The sequence below is a fragment of the Chiloscyllium plagiosum genome, chromosome 25 (assembly GCF_004010195.1).
Source record: "Chiloscyllium plagiosum isolate BGI_BamShark_2017 chromosome 25, ASM401019v2, whole genome shotgun sequence".
Classification (NCBI taxonomy): Eukaryota; Metazoa; Chordata; class Chondrichthyes; order Orectolobiformes; family Hemiscylliidae; genus Chiloscyllium; species Chiloscyllium plagiosum.
Window position 1 is genome coordinate 14,659,296 of NC_057734.1, and position 13,186 is coordinate 14,672,481.

Below are 13,186 nucleotides of genomic sequence, written 5' to 3' on the forward strand. Positions count from 1 at the left end.
CACCTTAATCTACACATTGCCTTCCCAGCTACCTTACCCCCAGCACCACCCCACCCTCTTAATTATCTCTAAGCTTCCCACCTTCTCCCCCCTACCCCCCACCCCTATCTTGATGAAGAGCTTATGCCCGAAACATCGATCCTCCTGCTCCCCAGATGCCGCTTTACCTGCTGGCGCCACACTGTTTGACCCTCAACTTCTCTAGTCATCCAGCATTCCCTACACCTACCAGCCTTGCCCTTCACCCTAATTGGAACACACTGTCTCTGTACTCGTTGGCACATTTTTGAAGGCATTCCAGTTTCCAGACGTCCATTTACCTGCAAACATCTGCCCCAATCAAATTTTGAAAGTTCTTGCCTAATACTCTCATAAATGGCCTTCCTCCAAGATAGAACTTCAACTTTTAAATCCTGTTTATCCTTTTCCATCACTATTTTAACCTACTGGAATTATGATCGCTGGCCCCAAAGTGCTCCCTGACTGACACCTCAGTCACCTGCCCTGTCTTATTTCCCAAGAGGTCAAGTTTTGTATCTTCTCTAGTCGGTACATCCACAAACTGAATCAAAACATTTTCTTGTATACACTTAAATTCCTCTCCATCCAAGCCTTTTAAAACAATGACAGTCCCAGTCTATGTTTGGAAAGTTACATCCTACTATTCTTACAGATAACCGAAAGCTCCTTAAATTTGTTTCTTAATTTCCCATTGACTATTGGGAGTTGATAGTACAATCTCAATAAGGTGATCATCCCTTTCCTATTTCTCAGTTCCATCCAAATAACTTCCCTGCAAATATTCCCAGGAATATCCCCCAAAGCACTGCTGTAATGTTATCCCCACTCAAAAACACCATTCCCCCTCCTCCCTTGCCACCCTACTTTCTATCCTTCCTATAGCATCTATATCCTGGAACATTAAGCTGTCTGTCCTGTCCATCCCTGAGCCATATCTCTAATTGCTATGATCTCCCAGTCCCATGTCTCAACCATGCTCAGAGTTCATCTTCATGCTCTGAGTTTATCTGTTTGGCCTCTTGCACTGAAATAAATATAGTTTAATTTATCAATCCAACCTTGTTTACTGCTTTGTTTCTGCCTGCACTGACTGTTTGACTTGCTCTTTTTCCCAACTCTACCAGTCTCAGGCTGATCTTTCTTCATTATCTCCCTGGGTCCATCCCCCTCTGACTAATTTAAATCCTCCCAAGCAGCGCTCTCACATCCCTACGCCAGTATATTAGTCCCCTTCCAATTCAGGTGCAATCTATTCTTATACAGGTCACTTCCATCCTGGAAGAGATCCCAATGATCCAAAACGTGAATCCTTCTCCCCTGCACCAGCCCCTCAGCCACACATCCATCTACTCTGTCCTCCTATTCCTACCCACATTTGCTCTTGGCACCAGGAGTAATCCAGATATTACTACTCTCGCGGATCTCCTTTTTAAATTCCTGTCTAACCTTATATATTGTCTCCTCAGAATCTCATCTTTTTCATTTCCTATCTCATTAGTTCCAATGTGTACAACAAAATCTTGGTCTCTCTTCTCCTTTGAGAATATTCTGCACTCTCTCCAAGATATCCTTGATCTTGACACCAGAGAGGCAGCATACCATTCTGATGTCTCGCTGTCAGCCACAGAAACATCTGTCTGTGCCTCTGACTGAAGAGTCCCCTATCACAATCGATCACTTGGAACTTGGCATACCACACTTTATATTAGAGCCAGTTTTGGTACCAGAAACCTGTCTGTCCCTGAGAGGGTATCACTCCCTACATTTTCCAAAACAGCATGCTTGTTTGAGATGGGGATAGCCACAGGAAACTCCTGCATTACCTGTCTCCCTCTCATCTTTTTGGGGTGTAATCCATCTACCTGACTGTACTGTTGGTTTATCTCCCTTCCTGCAACTGCCATCTATCACACTCCCTAGTTCCTGTAAATTCCTCATTGCCTTTGACTGCTGCTCCAATAGATCCATGTGATCTGATAGGATTCGTAACCAAACACACTTCCTGCACATAGTCATCAGTAACATAGTAACTCTCTTTACTCTCCCATATCTATCAAGATCACATCACTCTACTGAAGGCCATCTTTGCACCTTAATCTACAGACTCAGAAAACAGCATAGTCGTACTGCTCTAAGAACATGGCTCTAGGCTAGCTTAGTACCTATGTTTTTGTCTTTTTAAAGTTTAATCAAAAAACAGATTTCAACAAAAACATGTAATTCAAAAAGAATCCTCTCTAATCACTATTGTAGATTTACAAACAGAAACAGTGAGGTGACACTTGAAAAAAATCTATCCACTTAGCTACTCCCCTGCTGTGAGATCCCCTACACAGGTTTCTCCAAGATCATCTGTGAATTTCACTATTTGTTAATTTTTCTTTGACAATTTCCCATGTCCAGAGATACATGAAGTCAAACAGTAGAGGCAGTTAGCAGTGCAAGTTTATTTCTCCGTTTGATTCACATCCCGCGTGGTCACTGCCTCATTTAAGTTGCTATGACTTTTTTTTCCCCAATGCCAAAACAATGCAACAGCTTATCTAACAGTAATTACTGCTCCTAGAATTCAAGGAAATTTGCTCCAACACTGAAAAAAAAACAGCAGTTCTTACCACCACAATTCTTTTTCCTGTCCTCCATCTTGAATTACCCAGATTATATGACTAGATTATCTTCAATAGTTGGGGAGCTTCAAGAAAATTATTTGGGATAGAACTAACAGTCACATTGAAAAATTACATTAATTTGGAAGAGTGTCAGGATGGATTTGTAAAGGTAAAATCTTGTCAAATTAACTTGGCTTTTGAGAAGAGATAACGGAGAAGGTTGATGAAGTGATGGCTGCTGATGTGGTGTTGACTACCTCCCAAAAGCCATTTGATAGAGCGAGGGACAGGAAACAGAGTAACAGTTAATGGGTATTGTTTGGGCTAGGAGGTGGGTTATAGTGGAGATCCCAGTGGTCAATATTGGGATCTTTGCTTTTCTTGATTATATAAAAGCGACCTGGATCTTGGTGAGAAGGGAACATTTTCAAAGTTTGTGGATGACACAAAATAAGGAGGGCAATGTCAGCGCCTTCAAAATGACAGTCAAAATTTTAGAATGGGTGGATAGGCTGCAGATGGAGTTTGATGTGGGGAAGGGTGAGGTGATGCACTTTGATACAAAGAACAAGGAAAGACTGCATAAAATAACAAATACTATTCTAAATGGTATGGATATGCAGACTAACGTGGTGGTACAAGTACATAAGTCACAAGAAGTGGCAGGACAGCTGGTAAGTATAGTTAATAAAGCATAAACTATCTCGGCTCTATTAACAGGGCCATGGTGTACAACAATAGGGAGATAAGGCAGCATACAGGACGCGGTTTCATTGGGCAATGTACTAAATGCAAAAGAATGTAATTTTGGGACTTTATGAGACATTTGCGAGGCCACTGCTGGAACCGTGTAGATAGTTCTGGTCACTCCATTATAGGAAGGGTATAATTGCTATAAAAGAATGCACAGAGGAGATGCAAGAATGTTGCCAGAACTTGCAAGATGTAGCTAGAAGAAAAGATTGTAGAGGTTCGGGATGTTTCCCTTTGAACAGAAGCAGCTAAGGGATCACTTAACAAAATAATGAGGGGCTTGGTTGAGTGGACACAGAAGCCAAGTTTTCTATTGAAGTGATAAATTACAGGTGATTAATAGAAGAATTAGCAAGTACATGAAGAAAGGTTTTTCTCACCAGACAGTGACGACTGTCTAGAGTTTGCTGTCCAACTTGGTGGTTGAGGTGGAAACCCTCAACTCATTTAAAGGAATCTGGATCGGCACCTGAAGTGATCTAACCTGCAAGGCTACAGATCAGTGCTAGACAGTGGGATTTGAACAGGCAGATAGTTTATTTAGCCGGGGCCGATTTGTTGGATTGAGTGGTTTCTTTCTATGGTTTCTATGATCTTCATTATATCTAATATTTTCTTAGTGCCTACTTTTCTTTATCCATTATGAAGCATCTTAAGATACAGTTTCCAAGTCAAAGCTACTACATTAATACAGGCTATTGTTTCTATTCAGCAAGGAAAAAGCACTCAAAAATCAAAATTTATTTCAAGTTCAAGAGACATCCAACCATTTCATACAGCAGTTTATAACCACCATCGGAGATCCAAATAAAATTAGCCTCATCTGTATAAGAATTAATTTTTAAATTATACAAAGAAAACATTATATAGACCAGGAAAAACTATCAAGGAACACTGCTGTTCAATTTTTCTGCCTTTTTGCGTGATATTGTAGTTGGATGCTTCGCACAACAGATGCACAATGAAACACATGGCAGAAAATTTGTAACAACGGTATAACCCCTAGAGATCAGATCAGACTGTTCCTGTGCACTTGTTTGCAGGCCAACATAAAGAGGTAGTTTGTCTGATCATTTGAAAAAGACAGTTGATGAGAGGGGTAAATGGTGTACTACAGATCTTTAAAGAAACCTGAATAACAATAATCAAAAAATGCTTAAAATAATTTTCCAGTACCACATTGCATTTGAGTAACAATATGACTGTTAGAGTGCTAGAATGCAAGATCAACGCATTATTTCCGCAATATATTCCTCTTTGCCCTTGGCTTAGGAAAGGCTTGGTTTTGCACAGTACCACACAAGATTACTGCCTTTGCCTGAAGTTATTTAATTGGTCTCATCTTTAGGATACTTAACTAAAATGTTTGGTTTCTTTTCAATTAAACTAGTTACACAATGCACAGATGAGTTGCCTCAAAACACATTTTCAATTTTTTTTCATTTTTCATGTCCAGCCACTGATTGCCAACAAGCTACTCAACTGCAGATATCATGATGGCCAAGCCCAATTCTACACGTCTACTCATGCACACACTCCAACAGGCATTATTGATCAGTGACCAGCAATCCATACCAGAGTATTGTTTTTCACTTAACAGTTTGGTACGCCTCCTGTGCTCGGTCAGCTGAGCAGAGAAATTCACCAAGGCTGCTTAGACAACACATTCCAAATTCACAACCATCATCATCTAGTACAAGGGCAACAGATACCTGAAAACATCACCACCTGCAAGTTGCTCTCCAAGCAACTCATCATCCTGAAACGGTAGTATATTGTTGTTCCTTTACTGTCGCTGGGTCAAACTAATGGAACTTACTCCCTACCAGCATATGTATATCGATGTCACATGGCCTTCAGCAGTTAAAAAGGCAGCTCACCACTTTCTCAAAGGAAATTAGAGATGGGCAATAAATGCTCGCCCAGCCAAAGCCAACAATGAATATTAATTTTTTTTTTAAACAAGTCTGAGAAATTAACTAGGAAAAAATTAGCAGACAGGACACCAACTTCTAAATCTTTTCAGAGAACATCTCTGGGACACCCGCACCCACAAACCTCACTGCCTCGTGGCTGAACACTTCAACTCCCCCTCCCACGAGACCAAGGACATGCAGGTCCTGGGCCTCCTCCATCGCCTAACCTTCACCAACTGATGCCTGGAGGAAGAATACCTCATTTTTCACCTTGGGACCCTTTATCCCAGTCCCAAGCCTCCAACTCAGCACCACCCTCTTGACCTGTCCATTGTCTTTCCCATCTTTCCACTCCACCCTCCTCTCTGACCTATCACGTTCTCCCCCACCTTCATTTACCTATTGCATTCTCAGCTACCTTACCCCCAGCTTCCATTTATCTCCCAGCCCTTGGCCCACAAGCCTCAATCCTGATGAAGGGCTTACTCCCAAAACATTGATTCTCCTGCTCCTCAGATGCTGCCTGACCTGCTGCGCTTTCCCAGCGCCACACTCAAGAGGTTGGGAAGTTAACCAAGTCTGTCGAGCAAAATGTGACATTGAGTATCCAATCTAATATTCAAAAACGGTTCTTTCTTCAAAATCAGTCCAGAAATTATTAGTTACGTGTAGCTGAAGACATTTGATACACCAAACCACTCCAAATGGAGTTTGCACTATTTACAACCCAAAAAGATTTTGTGTTAACAGTAACATGAAAAACATGAGACTAATACAAAAGCAGACAGAACAAATGTTTTTGCTTTTTAATCGACTGCAGTGCATTTTAATGTAAAACAAAAATTTTAAAATATAAGAGCCATTTACAACTGGTTCAATTTTACATATGAACCAATATAATTGCAGTCAATTACCGTAGAGTGCCATGAAGACCGGATCCCAGTTTGCTGATCCCCTTGCCAACTGAGTTAGTTGTGTAAAGGTACATTCCGTCTGTTGCAAGGCAGCGACCCAAATCTGCATCTGAAAAAGACAAAGATAGACTTGTGTAAATTTAATGCTGACAAGGAAAAGCTTTCAGATCAAAAGTGAACAAATGAGGTAAGTCTTTTGTGATTTTTTTTAAAGGAAAGCAAAGGGATGCTAGGAAAAGAGAATGAAGCAAACAAAAAAAGCTGATAACAAACAGTAGTTAAGTTTAATATGACTTTTTTCCTCGAGGCTGAGGAAAAGTTATATTAGATTTGAAATGTTAAATTTGCTTCTCTCTCCACTGGTGTTGCCTAACCAACTGGGTTTCTTCAACTTGGATTCATTTCCTATTCAAGAATTTTTGAAATGTTGATGTGGATAAACAGTGAGGAATGCTGTCTACCTATACAAACCCCCAACACATGATAAACACAAAGACAGAATGGGTAAATGAAAAAAAAAACCTGTACATGCTACTCCCTCAACATTGCCCCATTACACAGTTATACAACATATCACTCTAACTCGTTCCATAATGCCTTTTAAAAGTTGTAATTGTACCAGCCTCCACCATCTCGTTCCACATATGCAGCACTCTCTGCGTGAAAAAGTTGCCCTTCAGATCCCTGTTAAAATCTTTCCCTCAGCCAAATGTGTGCCCTTTTTACTTTTGGACTTGCCTACTTTGGGGAAAAAAACCTTGACTATTCACCCAATATCTATGCCCCTCATGATTTTATCAACCTCTATAAAGGTCAACCCTCAGCTTGCAACAGCTGAGGGAGAAAAGCCTCAACCTCCCCTATTGCTCAAACCTTCCAATCCCAACAACATCCTTGAAAACCTTTTCTCAACCCTTTAAAGGTTAACTTTTTCCAATCAGGGGGAGACCAGAATTGAATGCAGTATTCTAATAACCACACCAACATAGTTATTTGTAAACAATTCAAAGAAAAAGTCTTAAAAAACTGAAAGTACTCGAAACAAAAAATTGCTATGCTTAGGAAAATTGTAATTCACATTAAATATATGAAACTGCAATACAGATAATTTGTTTCGGCTATAACTCAATTAACAAATTGTGGACATTGTTTGGATAACGTGAACTTTCTACTGAACAGGTATAGCGATTTTCTACTGGCAATCTTATACAGTACAATTTCATATAGCACGAGGTTGCAGAGGAATACAACCGTCACGTTACAGAATGACCTGTGCAGGATATTGATGCCAAAGCATATCCTCATTAAGTGTGGATATAGACATATCTGTGTTCCATCTTCTTGATTTCTTTCATCCTTGCTTTAATACGATGACTCAGCATGGCTCCACAAGCCTTACTGATCTTGACTTACCATTTCCAACCGTCTAACCTTCACACAGAACGGGTCATTTAATAGCCATTTGAGAGTTCAAGACATTACTGATGGAGCCCACCTAGTTGTCTGATATGTACACTCATGTGTCTCTAATGATGACCATGAAAGCATTGTCAATTGTCAGAAAAACCCACCTGGTTCATTAACGTTCTTTGGGAAGAAAACTGTCATCCTTACCTGGTCTGGCCTACATGTGATTCCAGACCCACAGCACTGTGGCTGACTCTTAACTGTCCTCTCAGATGGGCAATAAATGCTGCCCGAGCCAGTGATGCCCTGATCACGTGAATGAATAGATAAAAACGAAATGGAGGAATAAAAACACTAGCATTTATATTAGAGAAATGCCCAGGATTGATTTTGGTCAGACCTCAGTTAAAAGATCAAAGCTGCTCCTAGGTTAGGGCAATTTAAAAATATATAGTAAGCGGGATCAGGCAATAGGTCATTCAGATTTCCTTCACGATCAAGGAAAAATAAAAAGTATTGGAACAAAAAATGCTTTTCAATTTTCCAAAATTTACATCTTGCAATTTAGATTTGAATTCACATCAGTGATGGTGATGGAGACTTCTGGTTTGCAAATTCAAGTTGAAAAAAAAGACTTGGCAAGCTGTAGTAAATTTCCTGTAGCTATTACACTGACTTATGCCATTATCTGGCAGTGATAAAGTAAGTGAACTGTCATGATTGTCAATCAAGCAGGCTGCTTTGGCCTGAATGATGTCAAGGTTTCTGAGTGCCGTTACAGCTACACAGATACAAACAAGTGGGAATTGGCTTCTTGTGACTTGTACTTTGTAGATGGGCTAGATGGAATCACTTCACTAATGATCAACAACAGATTGATGGGACAGTAACTGGCTCGACTGGATTTATCCTGCATTTGTGTGCAGGATATTGCTAGTTCTTCAAAACGTCAGATAAATGCTAGTGTTGTAACTATACTTAATGAAAGAATTTGTCTAGGGATGTAGTCCAAGAGTACATCTTCAGTGAAACAGCTGGAATGTTATCAGGGTTCTACTTTTGCTGTATGCAGTGACTTCAACCATTTCTTCTATTACATGGAGTGAACAGCCGTTTGACAATATAGAACTTGAGCATTGCTTTAAAAAAAAAGCTTTTTGGCTTGCTATCATCAGGACATATCACAAGAATGTCAAATCAAGGAGAGAAAACTAACATTTATACTGCACACTGCATGAGGACACAGTTGTCTGAAATTACAATGTGTGAAGTCAGGAACCTTGAGATGTGTTTGAAATGATCAGCTGCTCACACTTCTGGCTAAAGATAGTTGTCTTTTTTTTTTAAACAGGCATGCTGGCTGGCTCTCATATCATTGACAATGGGGATGCTTGTAGAGCCTCCTATACTGGTTAGTTGTTGAATTGTCTACCACTAATTATGACAAAATGTGGCAGGACAATAAAACTTTGATTTGGTCCATTGGTCATGGAATCTCTTTGGTCTGTCGATAACATGCTGTTTCTTCTTATTTTATTATTATTCACAATCAATGGCTGGGGCCAGCATTTACAGCCTATTCCAGAAGGCTCTGGGATCTGGATCAACAGTCCAGCAATAATACCAGTAAGCCATTGCCTCCCCTATCTGTTTACCACGTTTCTGGTGCAGTGCTGCAGCTTTAAAAAATTGACAACCCATTTTTAGAAAAGCTGAGTACTGTTACTGGCATATTACAATTCACTCATTAAATCCAGACTGATCAATTTTATGGGAATGATAAATTGAGGGACATACTGAGCCCAAGATCTTACGTTGTTGAATACAATTCTGTTGCTACTGATGACTCTCAGTATGCCCATTATTTGAGCTATATGGTTTGTTCAGTGATTCATTCAGTGATTCTGGCCACAAAATATGATGTACGGTATACTCCATGTGATGTGTCAAACATTTAAACCAGGATAACTGGGAAATCTATGTTCTACATTCACAACTGGCAAAATTCAAAAAAAAGTGAGGATCTTCAATTCCAATACAGTTTGAATGTTGTTTGACACAAAAAAAAGTAGCTGGAAATGTGTTGCTGGAAAAGCGCAGCAGGTCAGGCAGCATCCAGGGAACAGGAGAATCGACGTTTCGGGCATAAGCCCTTCTTCAGGAAAAAAGTAATTGTTGTAAATGTCACTTTAATGATCATTAAAATTGTGCAGCTTTACAAACATTTCAGAAGGTTGACCACCAATAATTCATAGCCATGCCAGATTAGCAAAGTCTCTCTGGAGGTCTGAGGTACTAGCTCATCATAATTTCACAACATCACAGGAAGAAATCAGTACTCATTCTCCAATAATTTGAAAACCAGTATTAAGTAACAGATGCCTGAGGAATTACATGGCAATAGCCTAATAGAAGAGATCAAATATCAGTCAGAAAAAAAACTTAAGCAAAATAAACTTTAGTTATATAGTACCTTTAATGTAGAAAAGGTATCTCAACACACCTCAATGCACCCACTACCTTGTACAGAAAGGTGAGAGCCTGAATGACAATGAAAACCTTCTCTGTATTAAATAACTCATGAGCACAAATGAGCAAAAACAAAGGCGTTTTGTGCTAAAAATAAAAAAGCCCACACCTAGCAATTAAATTCTAAAGGGAATATTTTCGCAGATGAATAATCATTAAAAAAATGGATGCTTGACCAAGAGCGAAATATTAGAGACATTAAAAGAGATGACCAAAGGTTTAGTTAATCTGTTAGCCTCAGAACTGATGGACTATCTAAAGATAAGCACAGCATCCTCTCAGATTTTACCTATCCATGCTGAGTAAGACAGGGCAATTACAGTAACCTGATTCAGAATATCAAACTGCATATTCACCAAGCATTCATCTTCTACAGTGGCAAGACCTGGACAACATATGTTCAGCAGTAGGAAAGGCTCAAAGTTTGGACCTTCAGAATCTCAGATGTATCTTCAGCATCTCTTAGTAAGACAAGGTCAGCTAAGCCAACAATGTCTGCACTGGCTCAGCCATGGTTATTGAACAAGAAACAGAAACTCTTAAGACTTTCTATATGATGAACTAGCCACAAGGTCAGGACCTGCTGGACATTCAGAAGGATTCAAAGCTTCAAGGACACCTGAAAGATTGCAGATATTAACAGTGACAAATGGAAGACATCAATGACAGCTATGACCTCTGGACGCTGAGTGAATGTGCTTTCAAAAAGGCAAGCATTAACAAAAAGCTCAGCTGGTCAAGAGGAAGGCCAAAGAAAACAAAGGTCAGAAAATCGATAATCTTTCCAGCTCATTGTCTTCCTCTGTGGCAAATGCAGCAGAGACAACCATGCTGGAGCAGGGCTCTTGAGCCCCACCACACAATGCAGTTGTCCATGACATGCAAAAGTATCACCTCATGAAAGAGAATACTGGCACTAAGACTCTGCTAAGTAACAGGCTGTGCACTTCATATTTCAAATCAATATTTTCAGTATTCATGGCTTTCCATTTAACCCCAAATTCATTTTCACATACAAAAGCTCACAAATGAATACTAAGTATTCTGCACCATCTACACTATTTTGCTGTGAAAAAAATTGCAACCGAGTTATTCCTTATCAAATCAATTTTCTGTGCTTAGAACATTCAGTGCTATTGAATTACAATGCCGCAATTGGCAGCTGCTGATTGACAGTAATTTCTAAAAAGACGCAGTTCAGGTCACGTTTCAAGAGCTTATGCAAGCAGTGAACTCAACTGCCTGAACTACATAAATGCCTATTATTCCAGAGGAGTGTTGCATGATCTGAAACAAAGGTTCTAATATATGTGCACTGCAGTGTACAAGTGCTCAACAGCTGAGAAAACCTTACTTACTGCCCTATTGTGATCATATGAAGAATGAAAGTGGCCACAATTAAAGGGACCAAAGGTTGATTTTTCATGACAGCGCACCAATTCATGGTAATTAGAGGGTGATACAAGGGGAAAAGTTGGAGAAGTGGCTTTAGCCATTACTGGAATTGAATTCATGTTACTGAGATCACTCTGCATTGCAAACTAGTCATCCAGCTCACAGCTAAGTCAACAAATTACAATATTTCCTCTACAAAAACAGGAGAAAAGTCCTATCATAAGGTACAGGTAAGGGGAAGAAATCACTCCGCCAAGTGTACTGAACAGCTTCTTGGCCCAGGATTTACCAGTATAATGCTATCAAGCCTCACCTCACTTTAATTCTAAGACTTTACATTCTTTATTCTTTCATGGAATGTGGGCACCTTTGGTGAAGGCAGAATTTATTGCCCATCATTAGGTGTTTGCAAATTGAGTGGCTAATGGGTACAATGCATCTGTTGCCTAACATTTTTAAAATAAGGCAGTTTTCGTGCTGATCAATGGTTTTTATGTAATATCTGGGTTGCAATTGAATAGCCTTCTGATACCATCTATAGTCAACATAAATCAAGAATTACTAGTTTTGATAAGCACTGGAGAATTATGAGGATTGATGGCATATTTTCCACAACTTAACTTATTTACTTCAAGAGAGGAGAGAAATAAAACAGAATAAATGCAATTGATAATGTTAAGGTTCAAGAAATAGTTTAAAATGACAGCCATAAAATTCATTTTTTTGGAAAAGGTGGCAAATTTGGGAAGGAGGGTGACATACTCAGAGTCATAGAGATGTGCAGCACGGAAGCAGACACTTCGGTCCAACCTGTCTATGCCAGCCAGATATCCCAACCCAATCTAGTCCCACCAGCCAGCACCTGGCCCATATCCCTCCAAACCCTTCCTATTCATACACTCATCCACATACCTTTTAAAAGTTGCAATTGTACCAGCCTTCACCACTTCCTCTGGCTGCTCATTCCATACACGTACCACCCTCAGTGTGAAAACGTTGCTCCTTAGGTCTCTTTTATATCTTTCCCCTCTCGCCCTAAACCTATGCACTCTAGTTCTGGACTCCCCCATCCCAGGGAAGAAACTTTGTCTATTTATCCTATCCATGCCCCTCACAATTTTGTAAACCTCTATAAAGTCACCCCTCAGCCTCCGACACTCCAGGGAAAACAGCCCCAGCCTGTTCAGCCTCTCCTTATAGCTCAAATCCTCCAACCCTGGCAACATTCTTGTAAATCTTTCTGAACCCTTTCAAGTTTCACAACATCTTTCCGATAGGAAGGAGACCAGAAATGCACGCAATATTCCAACGGTGGCCTAACCAATGTCCTGTACAGCCGCAATATGACCTCCCAACTCCTGTACTCAATACTCTGACCAATAAAGGAAAGCATTCCATACGCCTTTTTTCACTATCCTTGTGGCACTCCACTGGTCACAGGCCTCCAGTCTGAAAAACAACCCTCTGGCTTCTACCTTTGAGGCAGTTCTGTATCCAAATGGCTAGTTCCCCCTGTATTCCGAGAGATCTAACCTTGCTCACCAGTCTCCAATGGGGAACCTTGTTGAATGCCTTACTCAAGTCCATATAGATCACATCTACTACTCTGCCACCATCAATCCTCTTTGTTACTTCTTCAAAA

General features: G+C 40.1%; 1 protein-coding gene across 1 annotated transcript in view; it reads right to left on the reverse strand.

Annotated features, from left to right (window-relative positions):
• LOC122562401 (probable E3 ubiquitin-protein ligase HECTD4) overlaps positions 1-13,186 on the reverse strand; it is a 293,168-nt gene that overhangs the window by 222,790 nt on the left and 57,192 nt on the right. The window contains exon 5 of the mRNA XM_043715258.1: positions 6,214-6,322. Within this exon, the coding sequence (XP_043571193.1) occupies positions 6,214-6,322 (109 nt within the window). The remainder of the gene's footprint in view (positions 1-6,213; positions 6,323-13,186) is intronic.